Source organism: Dermacentor andersoni, chromosome 1 (assembly GCF_023375885.2).
Source record: "Dermacentor andersoni chromosome 1, qqDerAnde1_hic_scaffold, whole genome shotgun sequence".
Lineage (NCBI taxonomy): Eukaryota > Metazoa > Arthropoda > Arachnida > Ixodida > Ixodidae > Dermacentor > Dermacentor andersoni.
Window position 1 is genome coordinate 9,989,553 of NC_092814.1, and position 20,448 is coordinate 10,010,000.

The 20,448-nt window shown below is 47.9% G+C and overlaps 1 protein-coding gene across 2 annotated transcripts in view; it reads right to left on the minus strand.

Annotated features, from left to right (window-relative positions):
* The window catches only part of LOC126545730 (uncharacterized), a 984,485-nt gene that overhangs the window by 591,060 nt on the left and 372,977 nt on the right, over positions 1-20,448 (minus strand). For both annotated transcript variants that reach the window (XM_055061186.2, XM_050193681.3), the window contains one exon: positions 6,562-6,725. In XM_055061186.2, coding sequence (XP_054917161.2) covers positions 6,562-6,725 — 164 coding nt within the window. The remainder of the gene's footprint in view (positions 1-6,561; positions 6,726-20,448) is intronic.

The following is a 20,448-nucleotide window of genomic DNA, read 5'->3' on the forward strand; positions in this document are numbered from 1 at the left end:
CTAAGCCTACTCGCCGAGAATCTGAGTATGGCTTTCGGAAACGGTGCCCACTCATCACGAATACTTTGCTGTCGAATATTTTGGACACAAATTTAAACCAAACGCAAGCCTCAGTTTTAAAGTTACGGGCCACACAGTGGACGACGACGACTTGACAGGTTTGAGGCGGACGGCAGTCACTTCGGGCGGTGCCGCCATCTTTATTTTTCCGGCTGGGTCGTCTGCTGACTCCGTCGGTCGTCTGGATGCGCTTCGCAGCCGGACGGCGGAATAAGCCTCCGCGGAACAGATTTTCGCGGAGCCGTCCGCCGTGTGGACCCACCATAAGGTGCGCCTCGTAACAATGCGAATCACGTGGCGCTCCCCGTATACCTTTCCTGGTAACGATTACTGCTGTGCAAGCTGCCGTGGTGATGATGGCTTGCGACGTGGGAAGTGACGTCCCTAACCTTGTGTATATGGAATAACCCGACTAGCACCTGATTTCAGTGTTGTTGCAGCGCCGCTACGCGCGGCGGTGTGCTGTCAAAATTACCATCACTGTAAAGCAGTAAAGCATTGCATACCCCCACAGCAGTTGTAGTGGTGGTATTAAACAGCTTCGCTGGAGATCCACTTTCGCAGGGCCGGGATGGCGAGCCAATTTCTTTTATTTACTCTAGGAGACTGGAGATGTGTTCAAAGTGTATGAATGTATTTATGGGCTTGCAAATGATTCATTGCGACCTTATGCCTGTTTTTGCGAGAGTGGTACATATGTGCCTTTTGTACAATGCAGTTTATTTAAACCGGTTCGTATTTATTATGACCATTGCTCCCTTGGTTACTGAAACGCCTGTGCATCCCAGTTAATTTCCAGGTTTAGAAAAGTTTCTAATAACGATGCTTTCACATTCACTTCTCGTGTCTTAGAGTACAAAGGTTCAGTTCAGTGCAGTTTATTATTCTTTAAGTACAATGAATTGGTAAGAGACAATATACAGACGAGGGTCCCAAAGTCAAAGCCTGCAACGGGACCCTCGTTTGTTGTTTGTTATGTAGCGTTACTCAGTCTCATCATACTCTGCCTTACAGTGGTGCTCTGTTTTACACAGATTTCATTGTTTGAGTATTCTATGCTATCTTTCACTTTATTGTTGTCTTTTTCGTTTTATAGTTTATTTAATTCATTCACCATTACTAGATGTTATGTACCGTACAGGCAATTCTTTTTCAATTTTGATATGTTCCCGTTGCTTGGTTCCCATACAGGAGCATTGATTTTTGATAGTATGTATCGTTATTCCTTTTTGTGTTCTTTTCAAGCTTCTAGATTATTGGTAACATTGCTTGTAGGCAGCTACCATGCGATTGAATATCGCACTTTCATTACGCTTCTTGCAGTTGCTGTGATATCAATTTCTAAATAACTCTAATCTTTTCATCTGATAGCATGTCTTCTTTACTGTGCAAAATAAGAAACCTTAGCACACTTCGCGTTCTTCATGTTCGTCACTTATGTGTACTTATGTATTTCGTTTATGCATGTTCTAGTCATTGTTGATAAATTTCTAGACCATTAAGAATTGTTTCTGGGAGTTTTAGTCATTCTTGATGTGCTCTTAATTCGATTGACTTTGCATTTCCCATATATTTTGCACAAACCTTGCATAAGTATTAGTTTTGCAATAAAGTGTTGCTTTGTGATATGCTCACTTCCTGCGCGCTTGGCACAAACGCCCTGGCCAGACCGATTGTCAAGACGCGCCCATTTCTTAGCTGCATGTCATGCCCATTTTAGTTGTAAACATCGTTGCTGCATACCGAAGGCGGCATTGCGGATTCATTTTCGTGGACATGTTCCTTTTCATGTGACTTGGTCGAGGGTCGACCGTTATAGGCAACAGCGTTGGGCACTGCGCCAGCAGCTCAGAAGCTGATTTGGAAACCGCGAAAACGAGCTTCAGATTATCGTAAACCTCTCAAGACTACTTCTAGACCAGCTTTTTGAAAATGTCTTAAAAGCCTTTAGAAATCATATATGAAGAGCCCTGGTAAAGGGATTATTTGTGTCTTTCCCAATCCTATTTCAAGAGCAGCTTTTCGAATACGTTTTGAAGAGCTGTTCTAGATCGTCTGAAAAATGTAATTAAGCCGGACATTAGCAGATATACACGACGTTTCAACAACGAAGTTGTCTTATTCGTTTCTTTAAACCGTTTTTATGGCCTCGGATAAACGCTTTAACACGTTATGTATCTCTTTTGTGCTACCTGGGAGAATAAACAAACGAGGCTGAGCATTCACATTCTAAAAGAATAGTAAATTGAATAAATTTGTTCATGTTATATAGTGTTTTTAACAAGAAAACATAAGCACATAATAAATCTGAGACGATTAGGCGAAGTCATTCAGACACCAAGAAGATTTAATTTGCGAGTGAATTCGTCATGGTTTATTATACAGGCAATATCTTGTGATAGTTGATTCCAATGACAAACAGCGAGGACTAAATGTGAATATAAATACAGGTTTGTTCGGGCGAAGGAAGGCATCAGTTTCAATTCGCGGTCTAGTCGAGCAAATATTCAGTGGGCAGATTTGATAAGTACCGATAGATGGGAACGTTTGTGATAGATTTTCTAAAAGAGAGAAAAATGACAGCAGTCTGCGCGAGTGCAGAGAAGGCAAGTTTAGGGACATTTTTATTTCAGTAATGCTAGATGTCTGAGAGTGATTCCTTGTTATGAAACGGGCACTTTTGTTCTGAAGAGATTGCAGTTTATTTATGAGGTATGCCTGGTGAGGGCTCCAGATTGGTGAAGCATAATCAAGCTTAGAGCGGACTAGTGTATTGTAAGCTAAAAGTTTAGTAGCAGAGTTAGCGAAATGCAAGTTACGCCTAATGAATCCGAGTGCTTTAAAAGTGCTGCTAGTTATAGTGTCAATATGTAAGTTCCATGTTAAATCACACGCTAAATGATCATCGGGGTACTTAAAGTTGGATACATGTTCAACTGGTTATTCAGTGTTTAGTGATGCGTTATTGGGCTCAATTTTGTAGTGAAAAAAAAACAGTTTTGGTTTGTTCACCTTGACTTCCATCTGCCAGTCCTGGCACGATTTATCAACCTGTTTAGGTCGTTCTGCAAGTTATTAGCACCTTCAGTGTTAGTCACCTTTCTATATATCACGTAGTCATCCGCGAATAGCTTTACGGTGGAAGCCAAGAAATTAACGATATACCCGCCATGGTTGCTCAGTGGCTATGATGTTGGGCTGCTGAGCACGAGGTCGCGGGATCGAATCCCGGCCACGGTGGTCGCATTTCGATGGGGGCGAAAACACTCGTGTACCTAGATTTAGGTGCACGTTAAAGAACCCCAGATGGTCAAAATTGCTGGACTCCGCCACTACGCGTGCCTCCTAGCGAAAAACGGAGTTCCTCTCTCTTAGCTCTCTCTAGGTTGGCCGCAAGATGCGATACACACCATGGAGCAGCAGGTTCGCTTGTGCACCGGCTTCCACCCTTCAGGTTGAAGGGCTTGTTGCCGATTCGCGCTTGCACTAGCCAGTCACGATGGCGTACGACTCTCTCCACTGATACATCATGAAGTGTGAAGTCTTCATCGGCGCTGACTTAGGCCACTTGCGCTTTGCTTTTGCATCGTACTGGAAAGCGGTTGTGTCGTCCGTATCTACGACAGGTTCGTCCAAACGCCGGGCAATTTCTCGGGCCGTGCTCACGATCCCGCACCTACGGCATCTGAGTACTGTGGGTTAATCAGTTTCCTTCGATCTTGATTAGATACGGTTGATCTGCCGCTGTTCGCGTGCCCAGAGTTGATGCTGTGCAACTGACAACTCGGCAGCCTTGCAGACTTCCTCTGCTCTCACCAGTGTCAAAATGCTGTCACGAAAAAGGTTCTCGCGCACTTTGTCGTCGCTAATTCCGAATACAATTTGGTCACACATAATCGAATCTTCCGTAACGCTGAAGTTGTGTGATCATGCGAGCTGCCTTAGGTTCCGTACAAATAGGTCGAAAAGCTCACCTTCTGCTTAAAACCGTGGACAAATATGTACCGCTCGTGTAATTAATTCTTCCTAAGTCCTGGTCTTCTGCGCCTTGCCTTTGCCTACTTCATGCATGAACCAACTAGCCCAAGCAAGAGTTTTACTTGTTCCAGCAAAGCAATTCGTGTTGGCGGCTGTCGCGCGCTTCGGTCGGAAAGCCGCAAGGAGTCGAGGCCGACGAAGACATCGAAGCTCGTGCCGCCAGTGCTGTCTCGTCAATCGTAAACGACGCCACGTTGGATCGCCACGCTAAAGAAACACGCATTCACTGCTACCTGCAAAGCGTCATCACCTGCCTTCAGACTAACAAGCCCGTGGAAGGCCGGCTTCGCGACGGAACTTTCGACTGCAAGCGATGTACTGCTGAAGGGCTGCAAAGTCGCGATCCCCACTAGTATGCGCCCAGAAACACTGTGCACGGCCACATGGGCCTAAATGAGCGCAAGTCGCGTGCGCGTCGTTTAGCATTTGAGCCAGGTATGAATGCTGATCTTGAAAACCTTGTAAAAAAGTGCGCAGTGTGCCAGGAAAGCAGTGTGCCAGCGCATGCGTGGCATAGGATCGGCGTAGACATATTCCAATACGCTGGGAAGCCGTATCTGTGCGCGTATGATACATTATCAAACTTCCGCGAGGTAGAGCTGCTCCAGGAAACATTAGCCGCGAGTGTTGTCCAAAAATTAAGTGGAATATTTGCCAGATACGACATACCGATCAAAGTGTGCATTCACAATGGACCACCATTCTCCAGCCGCGAATTTCTGCTCTTCTCAAAACGCTATGATTTTAAGCACTCCACTTCAAGCCCGCGGTTTTCAAGCTCGAACGGGCTAGCAGAAAGAGGGGTTCAGGTGGTACAAAGAATCCTTAAAAAACTACCGAAAGAATTGGAAAGTATATCCAGCGCCAGCGAACACGGACAGAAGGGAGACGACACCACAATGCGCTAGTGGTAGCGTATTGTGGTGTCGTCTCACTTCTCTCCTTGTTTGCTGGAGCGAAATATGCTTTCCAAGTCAGTTTACCAACACACCCAACAAATGGCAATACCGAAAGGGGAAACGATTTCTGGCTGGAACTGCTCAGTTGTATGTCCTTCCCTGTTGCAGAACTGCTGCTGGGCCGACGACTTCGAACGCCACTGCCGGGCTTCAGTAAAGCGCCCAATACACTCTAAAGACTGTTGCACCCTTCGGAGTGTATACTTGCGACACAACAAGAATAGTCATCTGTCTTGTCCGCATTTCCTTTCTTTAACGCTGCGAGCCCGGTACTTCCCAGTAACGAAGGAGACAAACATTATCACCATGAGATAGCTTTGCCGAGAGGAAAGTAGCGGGGGCGGCGTTTTCAAGAAAGGAAACGCAAGCAAGGCAGATGACGATTATCCTTGTGTAGCAGATATACACCCCAAAGGGTGCACTTTTGTCCGCGCCCGCTACTTTGCGGTCGGGAATGCTATGTCATGCTGATAACGCGCATGCCGTTCGTTACTGGGAAGTACCGGGCTCGCAGCGTTAAAGAAAGGAAATGCGGAAAAAACAGATGACGTTTATTGTTGTGTGGTGAGATACACTCTTAGGCAAAGGTACACCCTTGAGGGTGTATATCTGCCACACTCTTAAAACGGTTGCACCGTTTGGGGTGTATATTTGTCCCACAACAATAAACGTCATCTGCCTTGCTTGCGTTTCCTTTCTTAAAAACTCGGCGCTCGCTACTTTCCGGTCAAGAATGCTGCGTCACACTGACAACGCGCATGCCCTTCGTGACTGCGAAGTACCAGGCTCACAGCGTTAACGAAAGGGAAACAGTCTCGAAAGAGAACAGCAGTTTACAATAGGTAGCGAGGCACTGGAATTGGTAAGGGAATGCATCTACTTAGGGCAGCTAGTGACCGCGGATCCGGATCATGAGATTGAAAAAATCAGAGAATAAGGATGGGCTGGATGCGTTTGGCAGGCATTCTCAGATAATGAACAGCGGGTGGTCATTATCCCTCAAAATAAAAGTGTATAACAGTTGTGTCTTACCAGTACTCACCTACGGGGCAGAAACCTGGAGGCTTACGAAAAGGGTTCTACTTAAATTGAGGACGACGCAACGAGCTATGGAAAGAAGAATGATGGGTGTAACGTTAAAGAATAGGAAAAGAGCAGACTGGGTGTGGGAACAAATGCAAGTTAACGACATCTTAGTTGAAATCAAGAAAAGGAAATGGGCATGGGCAGGACATGTAATGAAGAGGGAAGATAAGCAATGGTCATTAAGGGTTACGGACTGGATTCCAAGAGAAGGGAAGCGTAGCAGGGTGCGGCAGAAAGTTAGGCGGGCGGAGGAGATTGAGAAGTTTGCAGGGACAACATGGCCACAATTAGCGCATGACCGGGGTAGTTGGATGAAGTATGGGAGAGGCTTTGCCCTGCAGTGGGCGTAGCCAAGGTGATGATGATGATGATGAGGATGATGACTTCATTTCAAGTGTTACAGAATGAAAGACGTCACCTTGCAGGCTGAATGACTCGAGATCCACCTTGAGTCCCCCGAAGACGCCTAGGCGGCCATGCAGCAGCTCGTCAGCCACAAGCAGGTACAGATCACCGGCATCCAGCGGGGCGCCCAGCGCGAAGTGCGCGTTGAAGTGCACCGTCAGCTCACGATCCGCCCGCCTGCGACATAGTAGTGCGATTAGCAGTCTTTGGGAACTTCACCCAGTTTGCGATATATCTGTCCATGTATAACATCTTTCATGCCAACTTCGGTGACCGGGCAGTCCACGGTCTGATGTGGATAGCATCGGACTGCTGAGAAAACCGGGCTGAAAACCAACTGTCGGGCTTGTTTAACGCGATTAGCATTCTTAGGGAGCCTCACCCAGTTTGCGGTATGTAGGATTGTCTCTATCTTACCTCTTTCACGCCAACTTGAGTCACTGAATATGTGCCGCTGTTTAATGAAGCTATTTGACGCCAACTAGGGTGACTGGGTATGCGCCCTGTGGTCCAAAGTTCGTAAACAGGGATAAGGTGCCTCAGAAACGCTTGCCAACATTTCGATAGGAGGACCTATCTTCGTCAAAGGCGGCCTCGTCGTCCTCGGCATGTTAGTTTTAAAGGGTTAGTGCAGTGACGTCACGTGCGGGTGCTGTAGCTGGCCACTAGTTTTAAAGGGAGAGACTTCAGGGGTAATGAGCGCTGTCGTCCGACGTGTGTGAGCTTCGTTCCCAAGACGAGGGGACTAGAGCGGGATAGTGGGAACTCGGGGAGAAAAGAAAAGAAAGTGAAGCGGAGAAAAAAAAGCCAGAGCGACACCAAGACAAAAAGGAGAGAAAGAACAAGAAAGAAAGAAAAATTAAAGAAAGACAGGGGCATGGGAGGGCGTTGGAGAGGCGAGAGGTTAGGAAGCATTCAGGGGTGTCATTGGCGGCATGTTTTTGTGGCATTAGGGGTGCGATCTTGTACGCGTTCCAAAATAGAACGGAGGCGGTTCGTTCTTTACGTCACGAAACAGGCGGTATGTTCCGTTCCGTTTGTCCGATAGCAGACGACACGGAATGATTGACAGCAGATATCACGTCACAATTGACGTCATGGCGTTCGGCATGGTTCGAATTGACGAATCGTATTTGGCTCGGTGGAACGAACCGCCTCCGTTCTATTTTGGAACGCGTACAAGATCGCACCCTAGAAGAGCCGGTCAGGCGGTCAAAGCGCGAGTAACACAAAAGACAAAAAAACATGAGTTAAAAGAGTGACTCGAGTAGCATAGCAGCAATACGTCGAGTAATTTTGAAGTAATTAAGATGGCGACGAGGAGTCTGCGGCGCAATGTATGGGGTGACTGAAAGGCAGCGGCATGGTCTTTCAAGGGGCACTGCCCCAGTCGCTCAACGCAGGTGTCGTCACTACGGCATCCAGAAATGGCGATACCCTGGGCTGAGGCGCCGAAAAAGGCCTATTGACTTCGGAATGTGTTGGTGAGGGTGTTTCAAAAAATATATTTGAAAAGGGAAAGAGAGGGGGGAACCGAAACCGGAATAACAAATAGGAGGGTGACGTGCGCAGAAGCGGGCGGGGGCAAGTGTACATGGGAGAAGGGGGTCGTACAGTTGATATAAACGTAAAAACCGGAAAGAGTATATTAAATTGTGTAGTAGGCAGGAAAAAAAAATTCGTTTTGGAATGGAAGAGTAGGTGAGGTTAAGAATTAAGGTTAACTAGTGGCATAATGTGTTTTGTGTCTTGGTTGATGATAGGAGAATTTCAGATTTAAGTAACTGCTTTTAAAGATTTTAAGTTTCCACGTGCCAAATTAATTCCCGCCGGGTGTAGGCAATTAAACTTGTGTATGAGGTATGAGTCCGTATATTTCCTTTCGCGACGGGAACGGAAAATTTTTTGCAGTATATAGAGCCTTGCTTTGTCAAATATATGACCATGTTCATTAAAGTGGCTGGCTACTGCTTTAGGTAAATTGTGTTTTGTGTCCGCGCGGTGACCGTTGAGTCTTGTATGAATTTGTTGTCCAATCTCACCTATATATTGCTTGCTACAAGCGGCATATTCTAGACAGTGAACCACGTTGCTTGATGTGCAGGTGAAACCCGAAGTTACCTTGGGTGAGTAATTCGTCGCTATACTTATTACTGTACTAGTACAGTAGTGTACTACTACAGTATTCTAGTAGTCGTAGATTGGGTGCAGCGGTGGCGTAGAGGTAGAACACCCGCCTCGAGTGCAAGAGGTCCGTGTTTCAAATCCCGTTGCCGCGCAATTCTCCACCGGATTAAAAAGAAGTCTGCGTGTTGATAAAATTGCATAAACAGGCCTGGAGTGTGGCCTGATCCCGGTGACCAGAACCGGTAACGCACTCCCTCACCAGAGCAGAATTGGCCACCCTGGTGCAGTACTCGGCCACAACCTCCTATATGAACGCAACAATCAAACCCCGGCCCTCAGTCCCCAGCAGCTGCGAAGCAACTGACCAGGGCGGCGGTCAGACCTGCGACGCTGCAGAGGGTGCTAAGAATCCCTGGCTCCGGACAGGCCGCCATTGGAATATAAACCTGGCAACGTTTAACGCTAGAACGTTACCTAGTGAGGCAAGTCTAGCAGCGCTATTGCAGGAATTAGAGGGCAGTAAATGGGATATAATAGGGCTCAGTGAAGTTAGGAGGCCAAAAGGAGCCTAAGGCACTACAGAGAGGAGTGATACATTACAAAGCAATGTAATAGGCAGACAATGGTATGCAGGCAACGTTAAGCGATAGCGTGGTAGACTGCTGTTTTGAATGGAGATACATCAGTGATCTGAATGATGGCAGCAGGAAGGTGGTTCCAGTCGACACTTGTGCGGGGTAAAAAAGAATCATGATACTTGTTCGCTCGGGAGGATGGGACGGCAACTTTATATCTGTGGTCAGAACGGGATGAAGTGTAGGTAGGTGGGGTGATAAGTTGATTCTTGAGCACCTGGTTAGAAATATAAACCTTGTGAAATAGGCAAACACGAGCACATTTGCGGATTAGATAACCATTGGACCATTAGGGTGACAGAATGTGCATACAAGAGAACGGAAGCACAGTAGAGGACGGCAGAAGACTAGGTGGTCCGGTGAAATTAGGAAATTTGCGGGTGCTAGTTGGAATCGGTTGGCGCAGGACAGGGGTGATTGGAGACCGTAGGCAGAGGGCTTCGTCCTGCAGTGGACGTAAATAGGCTGATGATATATATATATATATATATATATATATATATATATATATATATATATAGAGTGGTGCTACAAGGTAAACAGAACAAGTTTTTAATTTCGACAGTTTCGATCGGTGGACCGATCTTCATCATGGTTTACAAAAAAATGGCAGTTCGGCCCTGGTAGTGAAGACACCAGACCGGGTGTCCGGTCGTTCTTACATACATCAAACCGAGAAGAACAGTTGTGATAGTGATTGATTTTCGGCGCTTTGGCAGATTTACAGCTGCCTTTGGCAGGTATTCAGGGCAAGAGGAAGGCGGAGTCACATGTATGTAGAGCAAGGAGGTCAGTGAGGAAAAAAAAAGGAAAGAACGAAAAAGGAAAGAAAAAGAAAAAAGCACACAGGAGGAGGGAGACGTAAGTCGGAGAGTGAGGGGGGCGAGAGTAGCGGCAGCTAGGTTCCCGTGCACCCGAGGCAAGGAGGGAGAAAACGGTCGCTCCGCAGCACCAGTGCGTGTGCTGCCGTTGTAGCGGGAGAAAGGGCAAGTTGAATCGGGTGGCGGGGGGCACAATAGAGAAGGGGCGCAGAAGGAAGACAGAAGAGCGGCAACTTGTGGAAAGAAACACAGTGTCACAGTACACATATACAAGGCACGGCCCGTTCCGGCAACTCTGTGGTCCAGCTATGGTACGAAAAAAAATATATAGTTCCAAAAAAGAATATATGCGTGGGATTCCAAAGCAAGTGCGCCCCTAGGCTTAGATTTAGGGAGCCGAGTTAAATAGCCTCCTTGCGGTCCAGTTTTTGAACGTTTAACAGACAACTGACATCAAGCCAGCTCGTGCGTATATCAAGAAGGGCAATAGGTCACTCAGAATGAGCACTTCAGTGGCAGGGTCCAGGAAACTGAATTTATTGGTTTTCCGCTCGCCCCCTTGAAGCGCATACGGAGGGGTGAGCAAGCAGTGAATAGCCAGTGTCTCAATTTTAGAGTACAGAACATGTATTCGCGTTTCCCATGCACTTTCACGGCATATCCCGGAGGCACGTCAGCCGCCCCGAACTCTCATTAATTCCTTTAGTGTACGTTCCAAATTTATGGATGAAAAAAGATCCTCTCTGCTCGCGTGCACGGGTGTGTTGGAAACCAGATTGCAAGAGCACAACACTCACGCGTTCAAAGGAGTGATCTGGCAGCCGGACGTGCCTGGAAAAGGGTAAATTGGGGAGACTTTTCACATGCGCGTGGTGATTGTTGAACCGCAGGCGGAAAGGGGTCTCTGTTTGTCCGATATATTCCTGCTTACACACCTCGCATCGAATTTTGTACACGACGTTACTGGAATCACAGTCAAGATTTTCGTTAATTTTATATACGAAGGGCGAGTTCGATGCTTCAGCCGTGTCTGCTGTTGCCATGTGACGGCATACCTTGCAACGAGGTTTCTCACACGGTCGACAGCCCTTGGGCGTGTTTGATTTCTGTGTCCTCGCCCTGACTAACAAATCCCTTAAATTTTTGTTTCTTCTATACACAACCCGAGGCGGCTGCTTGAAGATAGTAGCGAGTCGGATGCTCTCTTTCATGATATTGAAATGGCGGGTGAGAATGGCATTGACCCGCGGAGCACCGGTGGTGTATGTGAGGAGCAAGTTCGGATCTGATTGTGTATTGGTATTGCTAACCCTTTCTCCCATTATCTGTGCTCGATCTAAGCTGCGGGCGCGTTCAATGGCATCGTCTACTATTTTTGGAGGATATTCTTGGCGTATGAGAGCAGATTTCAGTTCCTCCGCGTGTCGCTCAAATTGCGCAGATTCGGAACAGACTCTTCTGTATCTGTGGGCCTAGGAGTAGGGAATGCCTGTTTTGCAGTGATGGGGGTGGCTACTATAAAAATGCAGATATTGCTGACGATCCGTCGGCCTTTTGTATAGGGACGTGGAAATGCGACCGCCACTCAGTGACAGAGTGACGTCGAGGAAGTGAATACTATCTTGGGAGAAGTTGTGCGTAAAGCAGATTGACGGGTGCAGATAATTCAAATTGGAAATGAAGTCTAAGAGACTTTGTCCATTGTCGGCCCACACAAAGAAAATGTCATCCAGGAATCGCTTATAAAATATTGGTTTTACGGCCGAGTTTGCGAGGAAGGGTATTTCTAAAGATGCCATAAAGATATTTGCATAATTTGGCGCCATCTTCGTTCCCATGGCGGTTCTGCTGATTTGCAAATAATGCTTGTCTTCGAACTCAAAGTGATTATATTTCAGTACTAGATTTAGAAGAGCCTCAACTGTATCTTTATCTAATGGCCTAGGTTGGCTGGAGCCAGCGTAAGCTGAAACTGCGGAAGCTTCGAGGGGGCGAGCGGAAAACCAATAAGTTCAGTTTCCTGGACCCTGCCACTGAAGTGCTCATTCTGAGTGACCTATTGTCCTTCTTGAAATACGCACGAGCTGACTTGATGTCAGTTGTCTGTTAAACGTTCAAAAACTGGACCGCAAGAGGCTATTTAACTCGGTTCCCTAAATCTAAGCCTAGGGGCGCACTTGCTTTGGAATCCCACGCATATATTCTTTTTTGGAACTATATTTTTTTTTCGCACCGTAGCTGGACCACAGAGTTGCCGGAACGGGCCGTGAATTGTATATGTGTACTGTGACACTGTGTTTCCTTTCACAAGTTGCCGCTCTTCTGTCTTGCTTCTGGGCCCCTTCTCTATTGTGCCCCCCGCCACCCGATTCAACTTGCCCATTCTCCCGCTACAACGGCAGCACACGCACTGGTGCTGCGGAGCGACCGTTTTCTCCCTCCTTGCCTCGGGTGCACGGGAACCTAGCTGCCGCTACTTCCCGCCCCCCTCACTCTCCGACTTACGTCTCCCTCCTCCTGTGTGCTTTTTTCTTTTTCTTTCCTTTTTCGTTCTTTCCTTTTTTTTCCTCACTGACCTCCTCGCTCTACATGCATGTGACTCTGCCTTCCTCTTGCCTGCATAGCTGCCAAAGCCAGCTGTAAATCTGCCAAAGCGCCGCAAATCAATCACTGTCACAACTGTTTTTCTCGGTTTGATGTATATAAGAACGACCGGACACCCGGTCTGGTGTCTTCATTACCAGAGCCGAACTGCCATTTTCTTGTAAACCCTGATGAAGATAGGTCCAAAGATCGAAACTGTCGAAATGAAATACTTGTTCTGTTTACCTTGTAGCACCACTCAAGTTCTTTACGTTTGAAAGGTAGCCTGAAGAATCCCTCTTTGCCTACTACTACTACTCATGGCTACTAAACCTGCTACAGGGAAACAGATCTCACGGAAATTCCCGCATAATATACCACATTGTGCCGTCATCGGCGATTCACAGACCAAGTATGTTTTCAGTCACTTTGATCCACACGAGGACGACGCCCCAGCCTTCGTCTCGCAGTCATGTGCATCGATTGAGGACATATTGTCGCTTTTGGACTTTGTGCCACGCTCCGTGACCACCTTGGTGCTACATGTGGGTACGAACGACCTCACCTCTCAGTCAGGCAGCATGGTCTTCCAGCAGTATAGAAACCTGCTGGACAGAATTCGCAAGCTGCGCCCGGAAATAAAGAAGTTGTGCGCCACCTTGGTGCTGCCGAGAACACCAAACCGCCGCCGAGCGTGTCGCAACAGACGGTACATCGAGCGCTTCAACAAGGAAGCATGTCACTTCAATGCCTTGCTGCGAAAGCACTGCCGGTGGACATGGAACGCCATCTACCTTGACTACGAGTTCCAGTGGCTGCCCCCAGGCAGAGTACTCGCATCTGATGGGGTGCACCCTAGCTTCGAGGGGGTGGCCATCATTGCCAGTCACCTGAGGTACGTGCTCCTGCGGGGCGGCGGACGGTTGCATGGATCTTGGCGTGATCGCACCTCGAATGGTTACGCCGGGCCCACGCGTCGGGGCTCACCATACCGTCCGTGCGATGCCCAGGCTGCCCCCTGTGACGGGTCGGACCAACACGCTGCACGTGCCCGGAGCTCCGGCACGACCAGGGGCGCCGGTTGCCGGGAGGGCAGCGGACACCGCGGAGATCGCCCCACCTACGCCGAGGCTGTCGGCTGCGCAGCGCCAACGCCGAGAGATGGACTGGCCAACACTTCAGGTACGGCGCGATCCGGCACTTTTTGGTCCCGCGAGTTCATGACGTTGCGTAAAACAATTGACAAACGTGTGCGACTTGAGATGCATGCCTCTAATATGAATAAATATTTAGCCTCGGGCGTCGCACCGAAGGGCCTTCAGGTAAAACAGAAGCTGGCAATGGACACCTTTGACGAAAAAGAAAGAGAGCAGTGGAATGCTATACTACGGGAGGCCTCGCTTGGGCTCACTCGGCTGGTGGCACAACATAGCGTGCGTAGAGCATCGCAGCTTAAAAACGAGGAGCAGTTTCTGTTGTGTCAGTCAAAGCTCACTGAATTGGAAGCGCTGGAACTGGTAAAGTACGAGGGAAAGAAAAATGTCAATATCCAAGAACAACAAAGAAAGAAACGGGAGCGTGACAATATCCCAACGGCCATCAGAGCTGATTCTCAAAGCCAAAACCTTGAATCCGAGGCGACCGGTTGTTCTGAAGTAATCAGTGAAAAAAAGCACGAGACAGTGGGCAATGCCTCAAATGTCATAAACTTGTAAACTTGTCGAGTAGCCCATTGTCGAGTGCACAACTAAATCTCCTTTCGAAAGGTCTAACTTTTTGTCCGGCGTCAGGAAGGATGAACGAGTTTCAATTGTTTCAAGATTTGGATGCGGGAATCCAGGATGTAATTTTTTCGCTGGTGGAGCTTGAAGCGGCGCTGGCGACTTGCAGGCGCTCTTCGTCACCTGCCCCGGACGGGGTTACCTATGCGGCGCTCGCCAATCTTGGGCAGAAAGCACGACTCATGCTACTAAACCATTACAACGAGTCTTGGCGGAACGGTTTGGTTCCACGTGACTGGAAATGCAGCCGCTTGGTTCCGCTTGTAAAACCTGGTAAATCACCGTTAAACTTGTCATCGTACCGCCCCATCGCTCTGGCCAGCTGCATAGGGAAAATAATGGAACGAATGATTTTGACGCGCCTGGAATGGTACCTGGAAAATTACAATGTGTACCCAGATGCTATGTCTGGCTTCCGGCGAGGGCGCTCATCCATAGATAATGTCATCGATTTGTTTATGTTTGTTCAGCATCAAAAACGCCGGAAACGACTCACTGCTGCATTATTCCTAGACATAAAAGGCGCCTATGATAATATAGCACATTATGCCATTATAAATGCTCTTATTGAAGCCGGAATCGGTGGCCGCACTTTTCAGTGGCTGTGCAGTTATTTGACCGACGGGCGTTTCTTCGTCATGACCGAGGATGGCGCCACGACTGAACACCAAACGTGCCGTGGAGTAGCGCAAGGCGGAGTGTTGAGCCCGACGCTATTCAACCTCGTGCTCGTTGGCCTAGTCCGATGCTTGCCCAACACAGTTCAGGTATCAATATATGCCGACGATATCTGCATTTGGGCGTCTGCCGTGACACGACTGCAGGTACGAGCACGGCTACAAAAGGCAGCTACGATAACATCTCTGTACTTGCGAAAACAGAACTTAGAGCTGTCTTCAGAGAAATGCTGCCTTGTTACATTCACTCGGAAGGAACTGCAGCGTTACAGTGTAAAGGTCAATGGGGAAGCAGTAGCAAATGCACGGAAACACCGCTTTTTAGGGGTAATTATTGACCGAGACCTATCATGGAGCCCGCATGTTTCATACCTGAAGAAGAGATTATTGACAATAATACATCTCCTCAAATTTCTCGGCGGAAAGTCATGGCGCACTTCGGTGCGGTCAATGCTGCAGCTGTATAACGCCTTGTTCCTCGGTTTCGCAAGATACAGCCTCCCTGTGATTGGGAACACCTGCAAAACAAACCTGCGTGTACTCCAGGGACTACAAGCTCAAGCCCTAAGGACGTGTCTCGGTCTTCCGAGGTGTGCGTCTACAGCGGCAACGATTGTCATAGCTCGAGATCAACCAATATCAACGTACTTGGCAACCGACGCTCTCAGGGCGCATATTCGGCACGTTGCCCGATTACCTTCTCACCATCTTGCCGCTCTACCCACAGAAAGGCCACACGCAACTTTCAGTCGTTTAATTGATGCCAATCGTACCTCATTGCCATCGAACTACATGCCTGCAGCAAGACCATCCTTACCTTTATGGTGCCTGCACAGACCTGACATACGCCTCACCATCCCAGGAATCATGAAGAAAGCCAACATGCCATCGTTTGCCCTTAAGCAGGCCACGTTAGAACTTTTACATGAGGTGCACAGTGGCCGCGTACACGTTTACATCGACGGTTCAGTCACATCTGCAAGCGCAGCTGCCGCTGTGGTGATACCAAGAAGATCCGTCAAGATACAGCTAAAGACGTCACATGTATCATCAACGACAGCTGCTGAACTGGTAGCCCTGCGTGCGGCTCTTCATTTTATTAAGGAGGAACCATCCCACGCATGGTCAATCTTCTGTGATTCCAAGGCAGCCCTACAGAGTGTACTCTCAGCACTGCGCCATCAGCGTTGCCATCTGGTGAAATTGGCCACCAGATTTCGGAAATCTGGTGAAAATGTAGAGCTCCTGGTGGCCAGGCCAACAAACTACTACACCAGACAAGATCTGGGGATATCTGGGGAAAACCGCTCTACCGAAATTACCGTCCACCCGCGCTGCTCATCCAATCATTTAACACTAGGTAGCGCCTGCGGCCGCCACGATTCTAAGGCCTATATTTGTATTTGTTTATTCCTCATGAAATCCCTGTGTTGCTGTGCTACTGCTAGGGCACAGTGAACTATATAAAGCTTACTGTAGCTAAGGTTTGTGCTAGCGTGTGATGCTAGCGCTAGGTTTCAACGCACGTATAGTTATGTCCTTTCAATAGACGGCACCGGCTGTTCTAGTGGAGGAATGAATTTACCGTGGGAAGCACGGGAAGAGCAACGCCGGGCCACCGGCAATGCGTCAAGTGGCCAGCCAACACACGTGCTGATGCTCCGCTCGTTTCGCTGTCACAAAAACCTGTTGCGCAGGCCCGTCTTCGACGGGAAACTTCCTGAGGATTCTGCAACATTCTGGGCTAGAATTTTCAAGTTTAAAAATGCCATGGGGGAAAAGCCCTACCAGGAACTTGCATTGTTTGCACTGGCATGTCTTTCTTGCCCAGTGTCGAATGCAGTGGTGGAGCGTGTCTTCAGTCAGGTCACGTGTGTTAAAACGAAGTACAGGAACAAAATGCCGCTGAAAACTTTGGGTTCCATTGTACAAATTCGCACAGCGTTGACCTCCAGAGAGGGGTGTTGCGTGAAGTTCACTATCACAGACGATATGCTACGCAGGTTTCGTTCAGGCATCTACGATGCTCCAAGGGATGATTAAAGGCTTCTCATCGTGATTTTATATAAATAATAAGATGAGTGCTTGACGAATGTTAATTCTTGGTCATTTTTGTGCATTTTAAGGCAATTTTATTTTCTGGTGAAATCTGGGGAAATTTTAGCGAGTTTCTGGTGTCGCGCCGACTTTCCAATCTGGCAACGCTGTGCGCCATGCATCACATGAGCAGCTCGCCGCAGAGATCAGAGAAGTCCACCATCGACTAGTTGACGAAGGACACGATATAATATATCAGTGGTTGCCTAGTCACTGTGGCATACATGGCAATGATCGAGCAGACGCAGCTGCCCGATCTGCCCATGACGGCGTCAACTGCGTTGCCATTCCTCTTTCGAGAGCCGACGCAGCGAAAAAACTTGCCGCACTTGCGCGTGACCTGACATTAGCTCAGTGGAATTCATCCGAATTCACAAGTGCACGCCTCCATACTCTGGACCCTAATTTACAGCTCCATATTCCGCCCGAGCTTCGACGACGTGACTGCACCCTTCTTATCCGTCTATGGCTTGGAGTAGCATTTTCAAATGCCTACTCTTTCCTTATCGGAATGGCCAACAGCCCACTGTGTGACTTCTGCGGGTGCAACGAAACGATCGAGCATCTTCTTTGTCAGTGCTCTCGTTTTAACCCACAAAGAACTGTCCTCTCAGCCACCTTAGACAAACTGGACAAGCGCCCAATGACAGAAAACAAGATCCTTGGAACCTGGCCTACGCGAACATCAGCGCGATCCGCTATGAAGGCGCTGCTGCGATACTTGAAAGACACGGGACTTTCTGACAAATTGTGACAGTACACTGTGTGGCGCAGGACTGTACGGTGACACTGCGTAAGACTAGGAATGCCTTTGAGGGTTGCGTGACAGTGCCCACAGAAATAGTTCGTGTGTACGTGCGTGTGTGTGCTAAGGTTTTTTTTCCCTATTTTTATCCTTCTTTCTTTCTCACCTATTGCATCCCCTTTCCCCTCCCCCAGTACAGGGTAGCCAACCGGAGATAATCTCTGGTTAACCTCCCTGTCTTTCCTTTGCCTTTCTCTCTCTCTCTCTCGCTCTCTCAAGATTTGGATGACTTCGCGAGAAATTTGCGACTACGGGAGTACTTTTATGATCGAAAAACTACAGAAGGGTGTCTTGATCAGCTACTTGAATTCTCCGAAAAATCATGGACACCTGGCGAGGCACGCGACAAATATTTGGACATGTATATTTGTGCGGTTCAAAAAGACATTATAAAAGAGCATGAGAGGCATCGTCCCATCCGCAGTAACCTCTCAAAAGAGGAAGAGCAGGCACTGCGAACTCTACGTGATGATCAAACAATTGTCATTAAGCCAGCGGACAAGGGTGGCGCAGTGGTGGTACTTGACCGGAGTGTTTACATAGTCGAAGGTTTCCGTCAACTGGGAAACTCTAACTTTTACAGAGAACTCCCAAGCAATCCTACCGAGAAATTTGAAAGCGAAATTAAGGACGCCCTAAGCACTCTGCGCAAGGCAGGGCAGATAACCGATAAGACGTTCAAAGCATTGATACCAAGAAACTCTGGCCCCGGCCGTTTCTACCTACTACCCAAAATTCACAACATAAACAATCCCGGTCGGCCTATCGTTTCCAGTAATGGAACAGTGACTGAGAAAATATCCAGCTTTATTGACAGTCTCATTAAGGACATCCCATCTTCATTCCCCTCGTACATTAAAGACACAAATCATTTCCTTCGGCAGGTATCAAACCTGACGGTACCGGCGGGGGGTTACTTGGTCACTATGGATGTCGCATCTTTGTACACCAACATACCTCACGCCGAGGGCATAGCTTCCGCAGTTTCAGCTTACGCTGGCTCCAGCAAACCTAGGCAATTAGATAAAGATACAGTTGAGGCTCTTCTAAATCTAGTACTGAAATATAATCACTTTGAGTTCGAGGACAAGCATTATTTGCAAATCAGCGGAACCGCCATGGGAACGAAGATGGCACCAAATTATGCAAATATCTTTATGGCATCTTTAGAAATACCCTTCCCCGCAAACTCGGCCGTAAAACCAATATTTTATAAGCGATTCCTGGATGACATTTTCGTTGTGTGGGCCGACAATGAACAAAGTCTCTTAGACTTCATTTCCAATTTCAATTTTCTGCACCCGTCAATCTGCTTTACGCACAACTTCTCCCAAGATAGTATTCACTTCCTCGACGTCACTCTGTCACTGAGTGGCGGTCGCATTTCCACGTCCCTATACAAAAAGCCGACGGATCGTCAGCAATATCTGCATTTTTATAGTAGCCACCCCCATCACTGCAAAACAGGCATTCCCTACTCCCAGGCCCACAGATACAGAAGAGTCTGTTCCGAATCTGCGCAATTTGAGCGACACGCGGAGGAACTGAAATCTGCTCTCATACGCCAAAAATATCCTCCAAAAATAGTAGACGATGCCATTGAACGCGCCCGCAGCTTAGATCGAGCACAGATAATGGGAGAAAAGGTTAGCAATAGCAATACACAATCAGATTCAAACTTGGTCCTCACATACACCACCGGTGCTCCGCGGGTCAATGCCATTCTCACCCGCCATTTTAATATCATGAAACAGAGCATCCGACTCACTACTATCTTCAAGCAGCCGCCTCGGGTTGTGTATAGAAGAAACAAAAATTTAAGGGATTTGTTAGTCAGGGCGAGGACACAGAAGTTAAACACGCCCAAGGGCTGTCGACCGTGTGGGAAACCTCGTTGCAAGGTATGCCGTCACATGACAACAGCAGACACGGCTGAAGCATCGAACTCGCCCTTCGTATATAAAATTACCGAAAATCTTGACTGTGATTCCAGTAACGTCGTGTACAAAATTCGATGCGAGGTGTGTAGGCAGGAATATATCGGCCAAACAGAGACCCCTTTTCGCCTGCGGTTTAACAATCACCGCGCGCATGTGAAAAGTCTCCCCAATTTACCCTTCTCCAGGCACGTTCGGCTGCCAGATCACTCCTTTGAACGCGTGAGCGTTGTGCTCTTGCAATCTGGTTTCCAACACACCCGTGCACGCGAGCAGAGAGAATCTTTTTTCATCCATAAATTTGGAACGTACACTAAAGGAATTAATGAGAGTCCGGGGCGGCTGACGTGCCTCCGGGATATGCCGTGAAAGTGCATGGGAAACGCGAATACATGTTCTGTACTTAAAAATTGAGACGCTGTCTATTTACTGCTTGC